This window comes from Polypterus senegalus, chromosome 2 (genome assembly GCF_016835505.1).
Source record: "Polypterus senegalus isolate Bchr_013 chromosome 2, ASM1683550v1, whole genome shotgun sequence".
Taxonomy (NCBI): Eukaryota; Metazoa; Chordata; class Cladistia; order Polypteriformes; family Polypteridae; genus Polypterus; species Polypterus senegalus.
In genome coordinates, this window is record NC_053155.1 from 162,405,975 (window position 1) to 162,432,306 (window position 26,332).

At 38.1% G+C, this 26,332-nt stretch overlaps 1 protein-coding gene across 5 annotated transcripts in view; it reads left to right on the forward strand.

The window, feature by feature from the left end:
- LOC120523519 (T-lymphoma invasion and metastasis-inducing protein 1-like) overlaps positions 1-26,332 on the forward strand; it is a 495,064-nt gene that overhangs the window by 437,753 nt on the left and 30,979 nt on the right. For all 5 annotated transcript variants that reach the window (XM_039744911.1, XM_039744910.1, XM_039744912.1 and 2 more), the window contains 5 exons: positions 6,551-6,669; positions 7,690-7,798; positions 10,849-10,907; positions 17,285-17,387; positions 17,901-17,988. In XM_039744911.1, the coding sequence (XP_039600845.1) occupies positions 6,551-6,669; positions 7,690-7,798; positions 10,849-10,907; positions 17,285-17,387; positions 17,901-17,988 (478 nt within the window). The remainder of the gene's footprint in view (positions 1-6,550; positions 6,670-7,689; positions 7,799-10,848; positions 10,908-17,284; positions 17,388-17,900; positions 17,989-26,332) is intronic.

Consider the following 26,332-nt stretch of genomic DNA (forward strand, 5'->3'; position numbering starts at 1 on the left):
TGTTTCTCTCACATACAAGTTTCTCTGATTGAGGTTCTGGATTTGTATGCACAACATAACCTACCACCATTGTGTAGCCTTTTGCTACATTATTAGCTAAAGCAGTTTGTCCAGGATATACTTATTCCACTCTCAGAAAACAGCAATGCTATTTTCAAAAAATTGCATCTGTCTGTTCTCCACCATAGGTTATGGCTTGTTTTCATATCTTCCTTTGAAGGATTCTTCTGCAAGACGAGAGCCCTTCTTATGGTATTCGTGAAGTAGTTGTATCATAAGGCGCTTTTCCACTGCATAGTACGGCACAGCACGGTTCAGTACAGCTCACCTTGGTTCGGCTCAGTTCGTCTCGGTTTGCGTTTCGACTGCAGTTTAGTACCGCTTTAGAGTGGACGGGATTATTCACGTGTCGTTATAGTTGCGCCGACCTCCTGAAAAACTTTTTCATTCTGCGTCGCCCCATCCAGCTCTCGCTGGATCCGCTCCTCGGCTACGAGAGGAACGCCTGTACTTCCTCAATAGACCACGAAACAGCTATTTTTGGTTAAAACAAAATGGTGCGTCCGAACCTTCGCTGGCTGTGCTAAAAATCTAGCGGGTCTGTTGTGTCTCATGTCGCAAGTTCAGTGACGCAGTAATGACGATTTTCTCCGGCCAATCAGTGACCAGCAGAGTTAACATGTCACGTTTTGGTAACGGTTCGGCGCGCTTGGAACCTCGGCTGAGGTGGTACTAAAAAAAAGGACCAGGTACTGTTCCCAGTGTAAAACCCCCCAAAAGTAAGCTGAACTGAACCATGTCGTGCCGTACTATGCAGTGGAAAAGCGCCAATAGACTGTGGTTTGTGGACCTCTGCTGCTAGCAAGGGTACCTCAAGCTTCCCTGGAATAAAGTCACTAAAGCCTATATTTTACACTTGTGCAAATTGTGAAATACTTTGCATTATAAGAAATACCCTGGCCTAGTTTTGGCCTACAACTTGCTGATGTGTGCATCAAGTCGGATCATTATTCAATATCTGTATTTTGATTTCAATGTGCACTCTACAGTATAAATATTAATCTGTTCTATAAAGTGAAAATGCCAAGTCATTACTGGCTTATATGTGAGAAGATGAATTTTAAAATCAGTTCCTAAATTTCTGTTGAAGCCAGCATAATGACTGAAGAAATAGTGTTATATGGTTTTGTAATGTTGTAGTTAATGCTTTAATGTTTTAAACTTTGCTTTGAATTAACAGCAGGATAGTCATTAGGCTATTTATACAATAGTTCACTTAAGCATTACTAAATTCTGTTTTGCTTGAATCAAATTAATGAACTAACCTTTTTTGTCTTGCAGAGTTAGAAATTCTCATACCTAATCTTTGATAATCAGATTTTAGACATTGACCTAAACTATAGTCATCATAGTTTACTGTACTATATTTTGTGTGGAGTCAGACAAATTAAAGGTCAAACTCTCAGCATTGTGTTCAGTAGTTTTCTGAATTCAAGGACAAGTTATTTTTTTCATTACATCAGGTGTTATGGTTTCATCTGGGGTTTCTCTTCTGGCTTGTATAAATGCATTTTTATATTTTTAATAATTTTTAAAAATTTTTATTTTGTTCATTTTTGATTATTTTATTTGTCTATTTATTTATATGTTTAACTATGTATCAGTTGTGTGCACTGTTTAGCTTATATGTGCCTTCTGCTATATTCCATGTGTTCTATGGGTGTTCCTCAAGAAATGGGACCACCTGCTTATCATTGCATAGGTACTGCCCCCAGGCTGGGGAAACTAGCAGTTCATTGAATGTGCTTGGTGGTGTTGGTGAGTTTTCTTGTTTATTCTGTGTATTTTTTGACCTCTTGCTGTGCTTCTCAACCTCTTTGGGATTTGTGTTTTTGAGACTTGCTTGTCATTAGATTCCCTATTGTGTTAAAGCAACTCTTCCCTTGCTTTTTGTGCAGAGTATTTTTGATAAATCTTTTATAAAGCTTCTGTGTTTCCCCTTTTTGATTTACAAAGACTAAAATAAGAATTTATATATCTATACTAATAAAAGGCAAAGCCCTCACTCACTCACTCACTAATTCTCCAACTACCCGTGTAGGTAGAAGGCTGAAATTTGGCAGGCTCATTCCTTAAAGCTTACTTACAAAAGTTGTGCAGGTTTCATTTCGAAATTCTACGCCTAATTGTCATAACTGGAAGGTATTTTTCTCCATTAACTGTAATGGAGTTGAGCTGGAAAGACGTGGGGGTTTCGTGTGACATCATCACGCCTCCCACGTAATCACGTGAACTGACTGTCAACGCAGTACATAGAAAACCAGGAAGACCTCCAAAAAGCGCTTAAGAAAACATGCATTATATAATTGAGAAGGCAGCGAAACAATAAGAAGCGAGCAAGTGACATATACTACCATATTCATGAGTGCTGCTACCTCAGAAAGAAAGCAAGGTGTAAACCTAAACTTTAAATTTAGTTCATAGACAGGCTACCGCTGGCGTTTCACATGCCCACAGGTAATGCGGGATACAAGTTTAATGAGAGGACGCAGGATATAAACGAGAGTTTTGATCACTTTGTAACTAAGTTAAAATTGTAGGTGAAGGGGTGTGCTTATGCAAATTCCGAGACTGTGTTTGTGGGGATTGACAGTTAAAGGCGGTTGGGGAGTCACGTCATCATCTCCCCTCCCATTTACCTCATTTCACTCTGAGCTGAGCTCCGCAGCTAACGCCGTCTTACAGAAGTGACTTTGTGACGCTGCCACCAAATACTCCCAGAAAAATCCACAAGTTAATACACACGCTGTCTCTAGAGTTTCTCCACACTGAATCCTCCAGGCACTACTTACAAAAGGTTACATTGACAATCGTGTTACGTTATTTTTAAAATCTTTCCTTTTCTTAGCACAAGCACAGCTGAGAAGCTTCGATGCATGTGCTCCATAACGCTTAAAAATAATGCATTTAATCACACTTTGCATTACAAGCAAAGGGAGCTTTTGTCAATGCATGATTTCCTGGTACACCGATTACATTGATCAGCGCATCCCGATTCATTTTACCCTTGCACCACCTTAGTTTGAGAAGAAGTATGAAAAAATATGAGGTTAACACAGAAAAACAGATCACCAATTCAAGCTTTATGAATAATCGATTCGCCATCAATAATTGTTTTGGTAAAGCCATCCTCCTTCCATTTTATAATTTTTCCGCCACTAGCCATGATTAAATGAGCGGTAAAAAGTAAGAGCGAGCGAGGTGACTTATTTAGGCAGGAATATATATGACAGCAACACTCATGACAATGTCAATCATGTTACGTTATTATTAAAATGTTTCCTTTTCTTTTCATTACTTCTTTAACACACTACTTCTCCGCTGCGTAGCGGGTATTTTGCTATATATATATATATGAATTACCTCCAAAGAGCGCTGAGACTTTTGATATCATGAACGTGTGTACAAAAGGGGTCTCCTGCCCAGCAAAAGTCGAGCAGCCAGCGCGTGTGCATAGCTGTGCCGGCCTTTGAGGCGCTGACTGCGCTTCTGCCTTAAGTCAAAGTGAGCACTTTTAATTTTTTTCTTCCTCCCCCTGCGCTATAGCCCAGACAAGTGCAAACACGGGACCCCTTTTCTACACCACGGCAAAATAATATTAAGGCGATTCACTTTTTTTGGACGTATACGATTATGAGGTCCTCAGCTCGGATTATTAAGACACTCACACGAGTGGGTGACTGACAGTGCCATCACAGGCGATTAATGGCGGGGACGTCTCACCAGTCTACACAAGACCCACGCGACTGTCCCCAAAAGGCGATCATAACGTCAGCGAACACATCTCTCTATACTATATAAAAGAAAAAGGCAACTTTCCTTTCTTTACACCTTTTTCCTTTTATCCCAAACCAAAGCCTTTCTCTCTTAACACTGCAGAGGACACAAAATAATTTTCTTTAATTGCCGGTAAGGCACATTACCAGAGGCACAAATTTGAGCGTTCACATAGAAAATGTAATTTCTATACCACAGCCGTCGTGTAGCGCCTTTCAAAAGGGATCTACTACCGAGAGATGATCCATATACATTTTAGCTGCTGTTAGTTCTACTTACCTGTTGTGTTACACAGTCTTTAAAATGTAGTTTACCCGCAACCACTCCAGTAGTGCTCAATGTACCTGTACTTCTTAAAACGTTAATGTTTTACTGTTTAATAACTTATAGACTATATTTTATTATTTTTCCCTTGCACTCAGTGACCAAAGCTATACACACACATATAGACACATACAAACATACACACAAGTATATGTATGTGTATATATATGTATGTATGTGTGTATATATATATCTAGTTTATATATATATATATAATTTGTGTATGTGTGTGTATATATGATGTAGATAGGTATATATATATATATGTGTGTGTGTATAAGTAGATATGTATATAGATATGTAGATATGAAGATATGTATGTGTATATGTATATGTGTGTGTGTGTGTGTATATATGACAGCAGCAATCCAAGCTGTGAGAAAACAGTAAAAAGGAGGCGTGTCAGACGTCGTGGTACATTTTCTGATGCAGCTAGACGAAAATAACTTTGACGCTGCCACCAAATACGCAAAACAATTACTTTGACAATCATGTTACATTATTTTTAAAATGTTTCCTTTTCTTTTCATAACTTCTTTAACACATGACATCGCTGTGAAGCGCGGGTATTTTGCTATATATATATATCACAGCGACACTCATAACAGTGACAAAACAATTACATTGACAATCATGTTACGTTATTTTCAAAATGTTTCCTTTTCTTTCTCTTTCCTTCTTTAACACACTACTTCTCCGCTGCCAAGCACGGGTATTTTGCTATATATATAGATAGATATGAGATATATATAGATAGATAGAGATAGATATGAGAACAACACTCATATCAATGACAAAACAATTACATTAACAATCATGTTACGTTATTTTTAAAAATTTTCCTTTTCTTTTTCGTACCTTCTTTAACACACTACTTCTCCGCTGCGAAGCGCGGGTATTCTGCTAGTATATATATATATATGTATATGTATGTATGTGTGTGTGTGTGTGTGTGTGTGTGTGTGTGTATGTATAGATATAGATATAGATATATGATAGATATAGAGATATAGATATATATAAATTCATATTTATATAGTTGGTGCTATGAATGAACAAAGTGAGCAATGTACTGAGGAAACGTCACTTTACCTACAGTACTGCCCCAAAATCACAACAAAATAACCACAACAACAAAAAGACACATGTATATTTGTAGTAAAGAATTTTACAGCGTAATCCATATCAGGACCTGCAGTGAGACCCAAAATGAATATTGGCAGGGTGAATGTTGTGGTAAGAGAAAACTCAGCCTTTTAGCTGAGGTGCTCCTGGTGAGCTAGCTGTTATCAGTGCTATAAAGGGCTGAAGTTAAAAGATTTCATAGCTGAGCAGGACAGCTGTTGTGCTCAAGTGTGTATGGAATTCATGCGTATTTAATACCAGTGTGTGGTGTCATTTTTGTAACATTTAAGTTATGTTTTTGGTACAGCAAACCAATTGGTGTCTAACTAGGACCATGCCCCAAATGCAAAGTACTTTCTCACAGACTACAATGCAATAACAAAGCAACTATAACATAATATTTATAAGGAGAAATACAATGTTTATGGGAAAGTATTTCATTAGCCAGTTATGTACCTGATTTCAAAGCTTGCTAAATAAATACATAGACCACAGTGGCACACTGAATATGGATTGATTTTTCACTGCTGCCTAAACAAAGGAGAAAACAACTGATATAAAGAATACATTTCACATGTTTTCGTCAAATGCAAAATTATAGGTTAATTTGGTTTTCTTGGTATTTTAAAGCAACCCCATGTGAACCTTGGTATCTAAACTTAAAATTTGTTAACAGTCATTTTAGGAATAGGAAGTGATATCACTGGTGCTACCACACATTTATCGTAGGGGGAGGAGGTTGAGAGTATGTGCTAATAGCATACTGCCACACACACAAACCACCTGGACCCAAGTGCAGCAGGTGACACCTCAGCACCACACTGGAACAATGTGAGGTTATTTACAGTGGCTAGATTGCCAAACCTGCCACCAACCCCCAAGTTTTCCCTGTAAGTTAGAGTTGCATTTCTTGGAGGGGATGGTACATTTTGTTTGTATCTCTGGTGCCTCATAAGACTGGTTTAAAACTAGTTAGCAAAATATGCTTCCTGTATCTGTAATGTACTCTGGATTTCTCCCATATCTTTATAACATGGATGTAAAGTTAATTAATGACCTTGAACTTGGCCATATTTTGAGTCCATGTCAGTGTGTGTGCATGAATGTTCCTTGTGGATGGACTGATTCCAAACTTGTGCCCAGTGCTGACAGAATGTACTTCAGTTTAATGACTAACAATTTCAGTAAACATTTTTGAAAATCAATGCATAGATATTTGTTTTATACTCCATTTCATTGTAGTTCTTATTACGTTTATCTCTAGTTGCAATGAAAGCAATGAATAAAGTAGCAAGTCATATTAATGAAATGCAGAAGATCCATGAAGAATATGGTGCTGTGTTTGACCAACTAATAGCAGAGCAGACTGGGGAGAAAAAAGAGGTGAGCAGCTACCTGTTAAAGTCCTAGTTTTTTTCTGACGAAATGCTGCTCAGCATTGTCATCTTTGTGTTAATTGGATTTTTAGCCGTATTTTATGTGCAATGGAACCTTGAGATACGATCACCTCTGTATACGAGAAATTCAAGATAAGAGGAAAGTATGAGCGAAAAATTTGGATCTAAATACGAGCATTGGCTCGCGTAAAGAGCCACGAGCCAGGCTGTGGGTATGCGTGACGCGTTTCGCGATCCGCCTCGACTTGGGGATTCACCCAAGCTGACGCTGCCAGCCCGTCAGCTCACTTAGTGTTCCTTGTTCTCCCGTAGCATGAGGATCTATGCATTTGTGTGCTTGTGATTTCATTGTTTCGCTGTAGCAGTTCGCCGTATAAGCGTATCCAAAAATATCACGGACATGCAGACGGAGAATAGGAGACGATTGCGAGAGATAGATAGATAAGGAGAGAGAGAGATGCGCACGAGAGAGAACCATCAGCTCAGTTATGATCACATGACGCTCAGCAGACAAAGTGTATCCATACTACTTGTATTGCAAGACATCGCTCGTTTTATCAAGTCAAAATTAATTAAAAAATTTAGCTTGTCTTGCAAAACACTCGTAAACCAAGTTACTTGCAAACTGAGGTTCCACTTGTATATATTATTTATCAGTGTTATTTGTTAGGAAAATTGATTTTTATGTTATTTTTGGGGGTACGGAACGGATTAACTGGATTTCCATTATTTTCAATGGGGAAGTTTGTTCTAGATATGAGAAATTCGCTATACGAGCTCAGTGCTGGAACGAATTAAACTCGTATCTCGAGGTTCCACTGTATTTCAAAAATGTTTGCCTGGAGTATAGTACTGTAGTGAAATAGGACGTTATTTTTTTTTCCTTTTTTTGTATGTTAACATGATATCATATTTAATACTAAGGATTTCTGTTACATGGTGTGAACCTGTTTGATTGTAGTTCCACTTGAACTGCAACATGAGAAACCGATTATTTTTTTTTAAGGTTGCAGATCTCTCTATGGGTGACTTACTACTTCATACCACAGTCGTTTGGCTTAACCCTCCCACTTCCTTTGGAAAATGGAAAAAAGACCCAGAACTTGCTGTTTTTGGTAAGATAAAAAATTAACTTTAAATATCACTCTTTTTGAAAACCCAATTTCAGGTACTGAGATTTATTTATTTTTAAGAGTCTGTATCAAGATCATTACCTTCCAAAGTCTGTGTGCTACTACAGGTTATTTGGGGACTTATATTCTGTAATAGTTGCCTTTAACTCCCAGTCCAGACCTACTTGCTTTTCATTCCCTCTGGCCTTTTCCCTCACCTCATTTTTCCCTCAATTGTGTATAATCTGCATAATCTACTTCTGTTTCACACCTGATGAACAATCAAAATGTTGTGTGTCTTCATTTTTACACAGAAAAAAATATTCACCTATTGTTCCTTTTTCAGATGCACTTATATGCAGCTGCTGTTTAAAAAAAAAAAAAAAAATAGATATAAAGAATATGGTGGCCCTGAAGTGCAATGCACAGAAACAAATTAAATCATGCAAATACAGATCAGAAAACGCAAATACAAATCAGAATGTGCAAAAACAAATCGGAAACTGCAAAAACAAATCAAAAAATGCAAAAGAAAATTGAATATGCAAAAGCAAATGAGAAGCAACAAATGCAAGTGGAGCAGCGCACAAAAAAATGAAGACAGTGAAAACAAATTGAGAAGCATGAAAACAAAGAGCATGGCATAACCCAAATGGAGTCAGAAAAAACAGTGAAAAGTTCATCATGATTTTATCCCAGCTTTTTAACGAGTGGTGTGAAAGCAAGAATGCTAAAAGGTAAAAGATATTTCCTTTTTAGGTATTTTATATACTTTAGCAGAAACGATAATGTTTGTATAACTTTGAGCACTCTTGGCCAAAGCAGTGGTAGAGCTGACTGGGGTTTCACCAGTAAATGGGTTTGTGTGCAGGAGAAATCTGACATGTCTACTGCAAGCATAGCAGAACAAATTTGATTTCTTGGTATCAGATATAATAGTTTCGTCTAAAACCAGCTAACAATTCACATTAAAAAAGATCATTTGTTGCTTGTGTCACAGCCGATTGCTTTTAGTTGGTTATGTGTGTCTTGCAGCACTTTGGTGAATATTTGCTTGCCGTTACGCACTCAGCATTACGTTATGGTTTTCTAACAGTCAATACAGAACTGACAAACTTGTGTGTGTAACACTTTAAATGGATCTTCGGCAGGTATGAAAAAGTTTTAATGTCCAGTCATTAAAAAATAGGTAAATAGAAGGTAGACATTCGCAGTCACTGTTTCAACCACGCGAACCTGTTAAGACCCAGTAGTTGATTCTTGATATACTGCCGCCTTGCTTATTGTTGTTGTTTTTTTTTCTCTTCTTCTTCTACTTCTTTGTTTAACCTCTGGTTTGTGGTAACATTTCAAAGAGTGACCAAGCTGAAATATGACAACCGACATGAAAGATTTCAGGATTTAACATTAAATTGTCATGCACTAAAAGGAATTTCAGTCTCTCCTCATACTTGCTTTATAAATATGGTGATATCAAATGCTAAAAAAGAAATATAACTAAGTGCCTGAGTCATACTGGATCTTGAGACTGAAATGAGCAAAAGTGCTCTTGGAACATACTGCTATGAGAGACTCCACAAAGTTAAATAGTTTTCTGTTTCATCCACAAATGACAATACTATAGCACCCCGGAGGAACACTCTCCTCTGGTGGAAACGCACCGTCCAAAGGAGCAGAAATACCCAGAGAAGCTGTCTATAAAAAGAGTCCCATGAGTAACTGGGTGCAGACTGCACTTCACCAGGCAGCTAAAAGCTCATCATTTGTGATGCTTGGCCTCTGGTGAGAATCATATGTGGAAGCTGGCCTTGGGTTGGTTCATGGAACCAGGGAGAAGTGTGGTGTATGGGTTGCCTCTGACCCTGGGTGAGAGAAGTGACACAGAGCTGGGTGGGGGGTATGAGCTGAAGAAGCGAACAGTAATTTTTTTAGGGCCACATCTAGTAGTCTGGCTCAAAGTGGCTGATTCCATTTCTCCTTCTCTAATATTACAACAGTGTTGATGTGAAAAATGAATACTAGGAATACAAATTGTCATACAAACACTAAATATTACATGTCAGTAGTGTGTATACTAATGTAATACGTTGTAAAAAAAGGTCAGTATGAAATGTTTTTAAATGCTGAAAAGTGCTGTCAGCATTAAATTATAGCTTAACTACAAATTAAAATACTGAAATATGTTTGTAATACTTTAAACACTTCTCTAGCGGAGAGTACTCAAAGTTAAGCAAACGTTATCATTTCTGCCAAAGTACAAAAATACCTACAAAAGATGAATCTTTTACCTTTCAGCATTCTTGCTTTCACCACACCACTCATTGAAAAGCTGGGATTAAATCGTAATGAACTTCAGTTTTCACTGTTTTTTCCGCCACCATTTGGGTTATGTACTGCTCTTTTTAATTTGTTTTCACAGTCTTCATTTTGTTTGTATGCTGCTTCATTTGCATTTGTTGTTTCTGATTTGTTTTTGCGTATTGTGATTTGTTGCATGTTTAATTTGCTTTTGCACATTCAATTCATTTTTGCGTTTCCTATTTGTTTTTGCACATTCTGATTTGCTTTTGCGTATTCAGTTTTTTTGTGTGTTCTGATTTGTTTTTGCATGATTTCATTTGTTTTTGCACATTGCACATCAGGGCCACCATAATATAATGGTAGTATTAAAAAAAAAAAAACATAAGCCAACAAATCATTACTCTAGCAGTAAAAATTAAGATTTTTCGTAGACTGAATGAAAGCTCAAAGCAGTTGTAAACCTGCAAAGTTATGTTGGCCTCTAGCTCGTGTTTGTGGGTTTTCTGCGCTATATTCAGTTAAGGTACTACTTAACATTAGTTCCTATTGAAATTGAGATTCTTTTTTGCACTAAAGCCTATAAGAATCTTTTGGAAGATGTAGATTTTTTTTTTTTACTTTTTCAACTCTTATCACAACATAAAGTAATATGCTGAAGTTTTAAAATATTTTCCCTTTATAAAATATCTAACTTCTTTCTGTGGTATAAACTATAACTGAACTGTGACAAGTTACCTTTTTCCTTTTTTCAGTGTTCAAAACTGCTGTAGTATTTATATACAAAGACTGTTCAAAGCAGAAGAAAAAAATTGTAAGTATGTTGTTCAATAACTTATCTGCTTACAGTATGTACTATGTTTTCCATTAACCCAATTAAACTGATATTTGCTCATTTAATCTTGGTATATAAGAATTCTTTGGGTAGTTATTGTTTTCACATTTGGGTTTATGCATTCATCCTTTTTTGTCAGCACATTTATATCTAAGATGATTCAAATAAATGCAGTTGATTTGTCAAAACAGATGAATTCTGTATCTCATTGACTAAAATAATATTTCTGCTACAGATGCAGTCTCATGATGACTGTAAGCTCAGGCACTTACCCAGTTCTCAGTGTTAATTTTATTTAACAGTACTTGCAAAACAGGTCTTTTGAAGTTAATTTTGTTACAACCATTTAATGCCATATTGTGTCCTCTTTCAGGTTCTTTTTCTTTTTAATCACTGTGATAAAAACAGTAAATAACATCGTTAGGCACATGTAGCCTTGCAAAACCAATGGGGCTACAAACTTAGTCAACATTAATATAAAGAAACAAAGGTGTTGTGAATCCTAATATATAATTAACAATTTGAGAACAGTACTTATGAATAAAAAACACAGCAAATAGAATTGATAATATGTAACAATTTTGTGTTGTACCTACAATATATTTTACACTGATGAAAAATATAATAGATACTTTATTCATCCTAAGGGAAAATTCACATACTCCAGCAGCATACTGATACAAAAACCCTTCCTCACCAGTTTGTCCAGACGTGAGGCGTCCTTCTTTATGCTGCCTCCCCAGCACACCACTGCGTAGAAGAGGGTGCTCGCCACAACCGTCTGATAGAACATCTGCAGCATCTTATTGCAGATGTTGAAGGACGCCAGTCTTCTAAGGAAGTATAGTCAGCTCTGTTCGTTCTTACACAGAGCATCAGTATTGGCAGACTAGTCCAATTTATAAATTAAGCAGAGATAATCAAATTCTCCACAAAAGATCATTGCCATAATCTGTCAGGTTTATTTAGCATACTAAAGAATTTAAATGGCATTATGATTATTAGCACAAGAGGCTGATCAGAGTATAACATTTGTCACAAAGTCACCCTTTTAAGAGGATAGGGGTTGAGTTTAACAAGAAATAATTATGCTCCAATTGTTGCCAATCATGGTGCTAAGCATTAAATACTGATTGACATTTATATGTAAAGGGCCTAAAGATTAAAGCAATCTCATGGGTTTTATAGCACATATAAAATTCAAATATGGAAATTATGGACATTTTAATTATACTACCACTTGTTTAATACTTAGTGGTCTTAAAACATTTTAATGTAAACCATAGCACAGTACCAAACTGTTGTCTTGAAATGTATGAACTTGAAAATGTATGCTCTATCTGTTAACAGCAAAGAAGTATTTTTTGGCAAAATTATTATTTTTCTTTCCTATGGTACCTAGGGTACTGCTTTAAAGCACCAACTGGTGTCTTATTATTTCTGTTAAAACATAATTTCAATCGTTAGAAATTTTTCTTCTGTTGCTTCCATCAATAGCTGTCTGTTCTTGATTTCACCACTTATTTTTAAGTAAACAATGCTCTTTTTTACTCCAACTTGAATGAAAAAGAACTCAGACTAGTTTCAAATATATCATATTAAGTTTTCTATACACCTGTTCTTTACATAAGAAAATATTAACTATTAATTTATAATATACTATATGACAAAAGAGTGTGTTACCTATTGGTCTAATTTGCCATACAGCAGGAATAATGAACAGGCAACTTGCGAGCAAGAAATTATTCCACAATTGAGAGCAAATAAACAGTTTATTGCTCCATAAGGGGACTGTGCCCATTCAGTAATTAATACATGAATACTCAAATGGCTGTCCATCCTTAAGTGAGTTACCTAAAGATGTCCTACTGTATGCCCGGCCACATATATTTAAGCTACTCCTTTAGGAAACCAATGGTGCACAATGAGTAAAGAATGGCTTTCAGATATTTTAGCCTACACAATATGCTTAGAGATGTTTTGGACCACAGAACAGTCCTAACTGATATACATATATTGTATATTGGCACACTCAAACCCCCTCCCCATTACAATAATTGTGTATCAGATAGGGTATTGTAAAGGTATTGTATATACCGTCGTACCGCAATAGCAAATTTTTTCAATACTATCGTGGTCGCATGACTCAATAAAACGATAGTTCTTCTGAGAAAAGTTTGCTCAGGCGAATGGAGCGAACGGGAGGTAGCGGGAACTACAATTCCCATCAGCCCAGGCGTGGCCATCATCCTTTGCGGTGTATTGTCGCTACAGATCCAGTAATGCAGAAATGGCGGGTACTGCTAGTAGCGGCGAAGGAAAAGAGATGGAAATGGTCGAACCTAAAGCGGGTGTTAAATCGGATGTGTGGAAGAATTTCGGTTTCTCTCTGAAAAGAAACGAGAAAGGAGAAAAGGTGACAAAGAAAATACGGTATGCAGGCACTGCCAGACTGTGGTGAAATACCAGTCGGGGAATACGACTAACATGAGGAGCCATTTGTTAAATCATCACCCCGAAAAGTTACGTGAAGATACGAGGAGCAAAATCCAGTCGGGCCAAAAGACTATAAAAGAAGCATTTACAGCCTCACTCCCCCACAACAGTGTGAGAGCACAAGAAATCACAAGATGCATTGGTGAATATACAGCCAAAGATCTACGGCACTTTTCGGTGGTGGATAATGAAGGTTTTAAGAGGTTAGTAAACATGCTGGAGCCGAAGTATAAAATCCCGTCGCGGCCACACTTTAGTCAAACTATTTTACCAGCTCTTTACAAAGAGACAAGAGTGAAAGTTGCACAGAGCCTCAAGCAAGCAGAGTGCATCTCAATCACCACAGATGGGTGGACTTCACGAGCTACTCAGAGCTATGTTACCATCACAGCACATGCTATGACAAGTGAATGGGAGATAAAAACTTTTGTACTACAGACACGGGTACTCTTTGAGTCGCACACTGGACGCAACATAGGCGAGGTGTTAAAATCTGCTGTTTCAGAGTGGGAGCTTGACATGATTTACAACAACAATCACCAGGGCATCTCTGTGGTTACTGACAATGCAAGAAACATGGGTGTAGCGGTGAAAGAGGCTGGTGTGTCCCCACATGTAAAGTGTTTTGCTCACACCTTAAACCTTGCATCCCAGGCAGGTTTGAAGGTAAACCGTGTCAGTCGTCTGCTTGGCAGAGTGAGGCGTGTAGCAGCGTTTTTTCACCGCAATTCAACTGCAACAGCTGTGCAGACATCCAAGCAGCGAATGTTAAACCTGCCAGTACATAAACTGATAATGGATGTAGTAACTAGGTGGAACAGCTCACTTAACACGATTGAGCGCTACCTGGAGCAACAACAGGCAATTGCTGCAGCCCTACTGAGTTCTAAAGTCAGGAGCAATGCACGTGAAATAGACACTCTAGACGCAGCAGACATCACAGATGCTGAGGACATCGTTAAACTTCTCACACCCTTGAAAAAAGCAACCACTGTGCTGTGCGACAAATCTCGACCAGCAATCTCTCTTATGATGCCTCTCAAACACATGATTCAAGTGAGCATGGCACCGTGCGATGTAGACTCAAACACCATCTCTCAAATGAAGGCAGCAATACTGAATGATTTGGCAGACCGTTACCAAGGGGAGCAAGCAGAGTTTCTGTATGAGAGCAATGCGTTGGACCCCCGATTCCGGGCCCTCCCCATCTGAATAACAGCGAAAGGGATGAAATTTTCAACAGGCTCAAGTTAAAAGCAACACAGATGCAGAACCAGGTATTTGTTTAAAAATACTTTGTGTGTGTGACTTTTTTAGAGTTCCCAATATTTACAAAAATTATGTGTGCGTGTCTAACATTTAAAATTTTTGTAACTCTGCATGCTTCTGCAGAACCCTAGTGAAGAGGACGGTGCAGCACCATGCAGCCATGAACATGTAGCTGGACACTCAAAAACTGACCTGCCACAAAAAGCACATGCTGTGGGAGGTGTCTCTCCTCCATCCAAAAAGACTGCTCTTGAAAATCTCCTTGGGGATTCTTTTAGTCAAGGGGACAGCAGAACACAGCACACTGCTCAGATTGATGCAGACATTGACTTGTACCGCAAAGAGACCTCTATCTCACTCATGGCTTGTCCTCTTGAGTGGTGGAAAGTCAATGCACAACGTTACCCACTGCTGTCAACATTGGCCAAGTCATATCTCTCTGTCCCAGCAACCTCAGTCCCAAGTGAGAGGGGTTTTTCTGTTGCAGGGGACATTGTAAATGCGCAGAGAATCCCAGCTTTTACCAGATAATGTTGATATGCTAATTGTCCTTAAAAAAAACCTGTCTCTGTCTAAATAAGTGAGTGTGTGAGTGAATGAGGTGAGTGTTCTCAAATACTCATTCAGCACATGGGCCAGCTGCAATTAGTAGGCTGCTATTTTTATTTTTTCTGAGTATTTAAGAATACTAAATTGAAACTTTATTTTTTTACATGGTTTAATAATTTTTTGTTATTAAAATTGAAAAATTGAAGTTCCTGTTTCAAAGTTTACAGATAGATGGCTAATTTGTATGCCATTGATATGTTCAGTGTTCATGTAAACTGTTTAATAAATACTTCTGGCAATTTTTTCGGGTCTCTTCATTAGTTTTGTTTTTCCTGTAAATGATTCAATAAATACCGTACTGTGCCATTCATACCGAGGTATTACTGTACCGTGAAGTTTTGATACCGTTACATCCCTAGTATCAAATGCTGCACTCTGATCTGAGGATGAGAATGGATAAACGGCCTTTCAGCATTAAACTGCAAGTCATTTACTACTTTGAATGCAGGTTCCATATTGTGATTTGCTCTAAAACCTGACTGAAACTTGTCAAGAATAGAATGTTCATTCAAGTGATCATTCAACTGTGTAATGACTGCCTTTTCTAGGATTTTACTTGAGAAAAGCAGGCTAGAAATGGGTCTAAAATTGTCAAAAACTGTGGAGTCGAGATTATTTTTCTTGAGCAGGGGTTTAACAACATCAATCTTAAGACAGTCTAAGAGGACCCTTGCATCTAATGAATTTACTATGTCGAGCACACTATCAATTAGCAATCTGGATACTACTTTGAAAATACTTGTTGGTATTAGGTCAAGGATGCAGATGAGGGGTCTCCGTTGAGAAATTTATTCTATGTAGATCGGGTAAATATATCCTGGTGAAAGATTTTAATTTGCTTAAAATGGAATACCAGGATTTAACACTAGAATTACCAAAGCCTACGAAAAAACTTGTAAACCCGGCCCACCTTAAATTCCTTCGCACCTCTCCATCAGCGTGTTTTGTCATGTAGATGTGTCGATAAGCACAAGCAGCAAGCAGCCTGCTATACCATCCCCCCACCGCCGCAGAAAGGGCAAGAAGTTCTCCCAGCTCAATTCTTGATTATCTGGGAGTGAGCTACCTAGAGTTGCATAGGATAAATAATTTCATGTATTTTTCGTGTCTACAACAATCTATTTAAACACATGGTTAAAACAAAAGTTTTTCATGTTTTAGTAATAAATGACAAAATATAGACATGAATTGTATAATGTGTGAAGGCTGAAGACCAAATATCAAATAAACACAAAAGTTACAAGGATATTACGACAGCTTCTTTGGTGCAGCAGTAAGAACTGCTGACTTATATTCCAGAGGTTGCGAGTTCAAAACCAGCTCCCTCATAAATTTACCGTTTTGAGTAGTGAGCTGCTCTTATTATTATTATTATACAATAAAAACATACATTTGATTTGTGTCTGTAACAGCCGGTGTAAATTTATAGTACTTGTATCATGATCGTGACTGAGGGAAGTGGAAAAAAAAAACGTTAACTTTTACAACACCCACCACCCTCCCCAGATCTAACGCTGTTAGTTTTTATCTGAAACTGGGAATAACTGTAGATGTGAGTGGTGGTTTGAAGCAACGGAACTGGTAATTCTCTGATCTGGAAGGATAAAAGCTGACACACAAACGCTGGTGTATCATGCCTTCCTGGTATCTCATTGTCACTTGAATTTTTTCTACTGAGTGTTCCTGCTCATGCTGAATTATTATGCGCCTTATGGTCCATGATGTCAAAGCCGCACTGACAAAAAACAGAGACATAGTCCCCCGGTTCGATCCTGACTACCTTGTGTATTTACCGTTTTGAGTAGTGAGATGCTGTTATTGTTAATATTATACAATAAACACATACATTTGGTTTGCGTCTGTAACAGCCTGTGTACATTTATAGTGCTTGTAAAAGTTGGTGTGTTTTTTTTTTTTGTTTTTTTTTTCTTCACTTTTATTCTCTCAGTTGTGGCAACTAAACTAACCATTTTTCATTTTAGGGAACTTCTCATAAAGCATCTTTTTCTGAAGAAAGAGACCCATTTCGGTTCCGTCACATGATTTCTACAGAGGCTCTTCAAATTCGAACACATGCTAGTGGAGGTAAACCTTGCTAAAAATACTGGCCCCCAGTAGTTATTTTTCAATGAATGTATTATTACACCATCTCTTTTGGTGGGATGCTCATTGATTGATTTTAGTTTTATACGTTTTGGTTTGTTTTACTTTATGCACGGTATCTTTAAATGTACAGTTGGGCATCATTTTCTTTTAATTAACATATTAGTATTTCATATAGTGACTCGGATCAAACGAAACACTATCAAAATTATTATTGTACAGATTATTTAAAGAATGCACTTTTTGTACTATATGCGACCTAACTGGATGAAGCAAAAACAAAGCATTGAGTTACAGTTATCAGAATTGCTATTTAGCAACATGGTCATTTAGCCCAAATTCTCTTTCTGTGATGGGATATATAGAAAGATATAGAAGGCAATTTCTAAATAGATGCTTATTAAAGAGGAAATTAAGCCTTTTAAATTTTGCTACAGAATTAGAAGTATTATAAAATTGAGGAATGAAGACTGTAACATTTGTTACATTTTTCAGATACTGAGGGAGGGTCTGAATGTGATGTTGTTCATGTAAAATCTGAATCTGAGGGGAGACCAGAGAGGATATTCCACTTGTGCTGCAGGTAAAACCTTATATTAAATATTTATAGTGCTGTTTCCGGTTTCCTCAATTTTTCATTTGGTGAAGATAACAGTGATGAAGCCAGGGCCCTGAACACCAATCCTGAAATGAGCCACATGCCTGAAGGAATAATCTGAGAACTCATTTGCAAGTTTTCATGGATTCCTGCTTGTTTAATTATCCATGGACAAGAAAACTACTTAAATGCTACAGAAGTGACAAACCTCATAGAAGTGCCTGTTAATCTTTGCATTCAAAGTCTGGTTATGTGAGATGAAAAAAGTAATCACTCTGGGATCTGTTCCCTGGTTACGACACTGCTTGAGGCTTTTATATCCTGACCTATGATTGAAAGTCCATTGCTGCGTAATTCAGAACAGAAGCTACTTTAATTTCCACTGTGATTAAATTGGTTAATCTGATTAAGTTGTCAGAACCATAGCTGGACTGTGATATAGCGAGTCCACAACTCTCTCAGCAGAGGCCAGCTTTAGGTAAATAAGTAATCACCGCGCTCGTGGCTTAGTGGGGAGGGGGCCGTGGTGGCTGTAGCGGATCTCGGGCGATCTGTGGCGTGGGCGTTTCTCACCTAGTGCACAGGTTTGCTTTGGAGGGTGGGAGTGACTGAAAGGCACAGTACTCTCCGCAGAAGGTAGCGGGAGTCGGGACTTGGGATGTGGTGTTCCCTGCGTGAGACCCTTGGTCGCAGAGGAATTCCCAAGTAGCTGTCTGGAGGAGCCAACCGGAGCCAAGGATCGGTAAGGCAACTGACAGCAGAAGGAGGCACTGAGAAGGTCAGTTGCATAGAGAGCGTCTCGCCTGCTGTAAAGCCGAACTGGGAGAAGCAGGTGAGACGCTAGTTTGAAGAGACACCAGGCTTGGCATTGTTTTAAAGACTGCATCCTGATGAATGTTTTAACCTCCGTTGTTTTAAGATTTTTCTAGTGTTTTAAAATCCACTTCAACTTCGTTTTAATGGATTATTTATTTATTGAACTCTTATGAATCACTGCACTATTTAATTGAACACTTTGTTTTTGTTTGACTATTTTAAATAAAAGTACTTTGCACATCATCCCCTTGCTTTGTTGTTGCCTCACTGTCTAGCTCATCAGTAGCATTACCGACGGTGTTGGGTTCAAGAGCTCCCGTACAACGATGGGAGCATGGAGCAGAACCGACATCGTCACATGGACAGGTTCAGTTATTGGGCAGCCTGCAATCTACTTAGAATTGGCTGAATAAATTTTTGAAATGATGATGAATCATACATATTTTTTGGAAATTTCTTTTTTTGTCACTTTTTATGCTGATGGCACATGTGAATGTGTATATACTATGCACTTCGATGTTGTTTACTTATTTCAAGAAAAAAAGCATAGCACTCTTCCATGTAACAAGTCAGTAGTACTAGGGTGTGGTACCGTGTTAGCCATTATGAATGTAGAGAAAAGCCAAGAAAAATGACACCTTTTATTGGCTAACTAAAAAGATTACAATATGTAAGCTTTCGAGGCAACTCCGGCCAGGCTAAGTAACAAGTCAAAAAGCTTAGTAGTATGCATAGTCACCTCTCATTTAAGATCTTTATCATTTAAGTCTACTAAAACATATGCCTCCTAACTCTTTGCACCCCAAAATATGCTACATTGTGTGGGATCAACCCATTTTTAAATTAAAGCTAAATTTGATTCTGATTGGTACAATGTTAAACTTTGGGGAGAGTTTGCAAATGATATTTGGTATCTCAACATTGTCTTTTTAATCCAGATTTACCTTTAAAGTGAGCATCTAGTTTATATAAATTTAACGTTTTATACTGTTTATCTGTGTGTTTGCAAAGACTATATGTATTTTCTTTTAGTCACTGGTAAGATACTGTTTATATTGACTTTTCAATCATTTTGATTTTTAGCTCCTTCAAGTAAACTAAACTATTGTTGTTTCTATAGATGTCATGTCTTCTATTAGGTATTTGATGGAGATAGACTATGACAGTAGATTTTTTTTATAATTACATCATCGCTTTGAGCTTGTGCTTTGTTTAATGCTTTTTGCCATCTAATCTAGGTATTTTTAGCCTCTATCTTTTTTTGTGTTTTTTCCTTAAGAAACATTAAATATAATGGCTTAAAATATCTATGCTGCATTCATTTTATAGAAGAAAAAAACATCAAGCAGTGTACATGCACTAGTACTGTCATTTAAAAGTAGAATTGATTCAAGAATCATTTGAGATTTGTCTGACTGGTGTGATCTGCAGGGGGTGCTGCCGCTCTCCAAACTCCCAACACAAAGGTTCAGACACAAGTTTGCTGTGTACAAAAGTTATTTTTATTGTGCAAAATACAAAACTCTTCCCAAAGTTAGGATTTCCTATAGCACAAACACTGTTCTCACAATAAGCACTCTGCAATTGTCTTGTCTCTGTCTCTCTCACCAGCTCCTTACAGCAAGCTTTGTCCACCTTCTCCCAATTCTGACTCCCAGATTAAAGCTGTTTTTATGTAACACACGGAAGTACTTCCGGTGTCTCGAAACTGTGGCTTGGAAGCACTTCCGCATGAAATTGGAGCTTGACATAGTGGGGCTCACTAAGTCTCCTCAGTGTGCCCTGGCAGCACCTACAGAACCCCACAGGGCCGAGCCAATGAAGTCCAATTCCCAACATGTCCTGTGGGAATCTATGGTGACGCTGCAACCCAGGGGGAGCTGCCATCTAGTGTTCCCCGGGAGGTAATGCCCTATGCCAGCTGTCTCCCTCTGTCCTTCCATATTATGGGTGTTCCAACCAAGGAAGATTCCCAGTACGGCTCCGGCCAAGTTGCCAATCTTTGTGTGGAGTCCTTCACATAATTCCTTCCTCAGTTGAGCCTTGTAGTGCAAGGTGGCCCCTCCTGTAAGAGCTATTCTTCTCCAGGAGGGCCCATCAGCATCAACCAGTCCATGGCACCCTCCTGCAACATAGAAACAATAAGCAGAGAGCGAGATGCTGCACCAATATTGCCTTCTAGCAAAATCTTGTGTTGTATATGAGCAGTGTCTCCAGCCATGCCTTGGCTGACACCATTCCTAACACCACCGCACCCCACTTGGACCTTCCAGACTTGCAGGATGGTAATCTCTGTGTCCTCACACACTCGGCTGAGCTTGTGATGCACATGATCACATGGGCTAACGTTCTACAGTGTTAGGAAACCTGGCCTTTCTCCCACTTTCTGTCTCAGGCGTACAGTGCCATTCTTCACTCTGGATTGAACTTTGCCTTGCTTCTTTCCATTATTGACCAAAGTGAAACATTAGAATTACTCCAGCTTTCATAAATATAACATTATGTTCTCAAAACTGCCTAATCCAGTTCATGGTCAAGCCTGACTAGTGTCTCTGCAGCACTGGGATCAAAGTAAGTAACTTAGACACATTCTCACACTGTGCCAATTACCGTAACTGCCACATTAGAACATTAGGACACTCTAGACAAGAACAGGCCATTCAGCCCAACAAAGCTCACCAGTCCTATCCACTTATTTCTTTCAAAAAAACAGCTAGTCACGGAAATCCCGTACAAACTCATGAATATGCCAGGTATTGCATTTATACCCAGGGCACTGGAACTGTAAGTCAATAGTGCTTACTTTGCTCCCCGATCATAAAGTTCTACTGTATATAAAGAAAAAAATGGTAAGGTCTGTATGTATCCAGTCCCTCTGAGCAATACACTTTCACAAAAGGTTCAAGGAAAAGACAATGGCTTCCGTGGCGTAGCGGTAAGATTTGCTGACTTGTAATCAAGAGTCCCCAGTTCGATTCCGGCTCGCTCCTATATTTGCCATTTTCAGTAGTGAGCTGATCTTATTGTTAATATTATACAGTACACACATACACTTGGTTTGTGTCTGTAATACACGGTGTACATTTATAGGACTTGTAAAAGTTTTTATTTGATCTTTTGACTTCAGGCTTCATACATTATACAGTTTATGCCTACATTTTGTCATTTACTACTAAAATATAAAAAACGTTTGTTTTAAAAATGTGTTTACACAGATTAGTGTAGAAACGGAACACACATGAAATGTTCCAAATAACGATCTATTATTTCCACTCTAATAAAACTCCACTTCACTACAAGATAATCAATCAAGGCATGAGCTGGGAGATGTTCATGCACGTTCTAAGTCGGTGGGGGGATGGAATAGCCGGCTGCTTGTCTTTATCAGCACATTTACAGGACAAAGGACACTGGTGGAGAGGTGTGAACGGATTTAAGGTGGCCCGGGTCTACGTGTTTTTTCATAGGCTCTGGTAATTCTAGTGTAAAATAAGTTCAAGCATATGACACAGGTTGATGCTATTGTTTTTAACAAGTGTTTCCCAGTTTCTAACTAAATTGCAGTCATCTTTATTTTCCACTGACATTCTTGAAAATCTTATTTCATTGTTTAACTTTCCCAATTTGGTAAACTTTACCAATTAACTTAGTTTCGAAGTGGGATTTTAGTATGGATCCTACTGTATAACAAAACTGCTCAAAACTGGTATTTTATTAATGAGTGTGTCTTGTGTCTAAACTTTAGCCCTATCCTGGACTGGCTCTTGCCCTGGGAATAAGCAACTTTAGAAACCGCTACCCAAAACTAAAAAGAATAAGTTTCCTTATTCCATCAGAATAAGATGTGTCCTGGGATATGTGTGGTTGCGCTTCATAGAGTATTTTCTAGTGCAGTTTGTCTATAAATGATCAAAACACTCTCCCACAACCAGCCTGTGGTTGATTGTGAGCTATCCCATATGACTTCAAAGCTAAAGTTGAATGTTTTAGAGTCTTAAAGGGTTCAACTACCACATGGTGCTTTATCTGCACTTATACAGACAGTGACATTATGAAGTATTGGTTTCACTTTGCAAATCCAGTTCAGGTCAGTTTATTCTTGTATTAGTCATCTCTGAGCAGCCTTTCAAAAATAGTAGGGCAAAAGTGATGTCTAGAACCTAATCATGTTAATGTACACTTACTAAACACCCATATAAAGGTAAACAAAAAGAAAAATAGAAATTTGTATTAGGTTCGATATAAAAAAAGCCTGTTGATAGAAATACCTACTAAGATGTAACAGAAGAATGAAACATAGCAGATAACACAGAAGAGGAAGACAAACTCAAGTTCTTAGAATTCTAGTACAAAATAAACCCCTATGGGGACCAATGTCTTTTATAACAGGCACATACTGGCCTTTCTCATCCTCTTCCAGGAATTCTACATTTGACAAGCCTAAATGCATAAATATGAACTGAACTAAAAGAGTGGTGTCTGGTGTTGCATCAGTAATGGCTGAATCCTAAGGTCCCCAATCTGTCATGTTTTATTCAGTGGTCAGAAACGATAGCTTGCCACACAAGCATATTGAAGAAACAAATCGGAGAAAGGTCTGGATGAACAGAATCAACTTTCTAGAATTTCCTTACCTGGATTATTGAGCATGCATCGAGACTGTCTAGGATTTTACTTAAGAAAGGCACGTTAGAAATAGGTCTAATATTATCATAAACAGAGATTTTCCCTAGAGCGGGATTTAACAACAACAGTCTTAAGACAGTCTGGGAAGACCCTCGTATATAATGATGGGTTTGCTGTGTCAAGCACACCTATTACCACATCAGATACTTCTTTGAAAAGGCTTGTTGGTCAAGGAAGCAGGTGTGGAGGGTTTCATTTGAGAAATGAATCTACATAGATCGGGTAAATCTGTCCTGGTGATCAAATTTAATTCTCTTACAAAGGAATACCGGGGTTTAATAGGACCGTTTTGGGCAGATGTGCTATACTTCTAATATCATTAATTTTGGAATTAAAAAATATAGCAAAAGCCTCAAGTTTCACACTGGTAGTTTTTTGGAGACATTCCATTGAGTGACCTGGGTTTAGCAAACAAATCAATAGTAGAGAATAAAACTCTTCTATTACCTGCATTGTTGTTTATAATTTTAGAGAAGTAGCACCACCTCTCCAGATGCACTATGTTGTTATATTCTATTATTTTAGCCTTCAGTATTTCATAGTGAGCTATCAATTTAGCATTTCTACATTTACATTCAGCTCTCTGGCATGTTTTCTTTAAATCAGACATTCTTTGGGTCATCCATGGTATAATAGTGCTGGAGGGTTTTTTAACTATCTTTTCAGGAGCGACAATGTCGGCGGCAGTTCACACTTTAGCATTTCAATTTTTCACCTTACTATTTACATTATCACAATTGTAGTAATCACTACAAACAAACTTGTTGTTTAGAATGTTAGCAAACTTTAAAGCTGCAGATGTATCAAAGTAGCGTTTAACAATTATGCTTCTCATTAGCTGTAGCTGTCAGTATGTCTACATTAAATAATATGAAAAAATGGTCAGATAAACCAATATACATGATCTGCCTCACATCAACATTTAATCCTTTAGTAATCACTAAATCTGGCATGTGACCCCCTTACGTGTGGGCTTGCTAATGTGCTGGCTCAGATCAACAGTGCAGGAAGTTAATGAATTCTTTTGCTTTAGGTCACACTGGTTATCGATATGAAAATGAAAGTTTCCAACAATTAGGAACCTGTCATACTTATAATTTACACTGGTCTATACACAGACAATACTAGAGACTGAGAAACTCCTTGAATAAGAATGGCAAGATACTCAAAAGATGCAAACACACCAAAGCTGAAATATTTAAACTTTAACTGGCTTGAGTAACTATTTGTTAAACCGCTGTCTTTCTTGCCTTAGCAAACCGCATGAGTAAAGCCGTAAACAGCCGCACCATTAGAGGTGAGCCACGTTTCACTTTATGTAAGAAAGTCAATTTTCCTATTACTAATGTTGATGTAAAATTTCTTGTTGGTTAACGCTGTAACATTTAATGTTAGAATTCCTGAAGCCTATGAAATAAACTTGTAATCCTGGCCCACCCTGAATTCCTTTGCACCCCTCCATCAAAGTCTTTTGTTTTGTAAATGCGTCGATCAGCACAAGCAGCCTGTTGACCCATCAGTGAAAGCCTCAACCCCCCACCCCCCATAATTGACAGAACTCAACTCGGGCAAAAAATTCTCCCAGCTCAAGCCTAGGCTCCTTATTTGCGTGTGAGGTGCCTGGAGTTTTATAGGGTAAACTAGCAAAATACCCACTCTTCGCAGCGGAGAAGTAGTGTGTTAAAGAAGTAATGAAAAAGAAAAGGAAACATTTTAATAACGCAACATGATTGACAGTGCAATTGTGTTTTCATTGTCATGAGTGTTGCTTATATACAGTGGTGTGAAAAACTATTTGCCCCCTTCCTGGTTTCTTATTCTTTTGCATGTTTGTCACACAAAATGTTTCTGATCAAACACATTTAACCATTAGTCAAATATAACACAAGTAAACACAAAATGCAGTTTTTAAATGATGGTTTTTATTATTTAGGGATAAAAAAAATCCAAACCTACATGGCCGTGTGTGAAAAAGTAATTGCCCCCTTGTTAAAAAAAAATAACCTAACTGTGGTGTATCACACCTGAGTTCAATTTCCGTAGCCACTCCCAGGCCTGATTACTGCCACACCTGTTTCAATCAAGAAATCACTTAAATAGGAGCTGCCTGACACAGAGAAGTAGACCAAAAGCACCTCAAAAGCTAGACATCATGCCAAGATCCAAAGAAATTCAGGAACAAATGAGAACAGAAGTAATTGAGATCTATCAGTCTGGTAAAGGTTATAAAGCCATTTCTAAAGCTTTGGGACTCCAGCGAACCACAGTGAGAACCATTATCCACAAATGGAAAAAACATGGAACAGAGGTGAACCTTCCCAGGAGTGGCCGGCCGACCAAAATTACCCCAAGAGCGCAGAGGCGACTCATCCGAGAGGTCACAAAAGACCCCAGGACAACGTCTAAAGAACTGCAGGCCTCACTTGCCTCAATTAAGGTCAGTGTTCACGACTCCACCATAAGAAAGAGACTGGGCAAAAACGGCCTGCATGGCAGATTTCCACGATGCAAACCACTAAAAGAACATTAGGGCTCATCTCAATTTTGCTAAGAAACATCTCAATGATTGCCAAGACTTTTGGGGAAAATACCTTGTGGACTGATGAGACAAAAGTTGAACTTTTTGGAAGGCAAATGTCCCGTTACATCTGGCGTAAAAGGAACACAGCATTTCAGAAAAGAACATCATACCAACAGTAAAATATGGTGGTGGTAGTGTGATGGTCTGGGGTTGTTTTGCTGCTTCAGGACCTGGAAGGCTTGCTGTGATAGATGGAACCATGAATTCTACTGTCTACCAAAAATCCTGAAGGAGAATGTCCGGCCA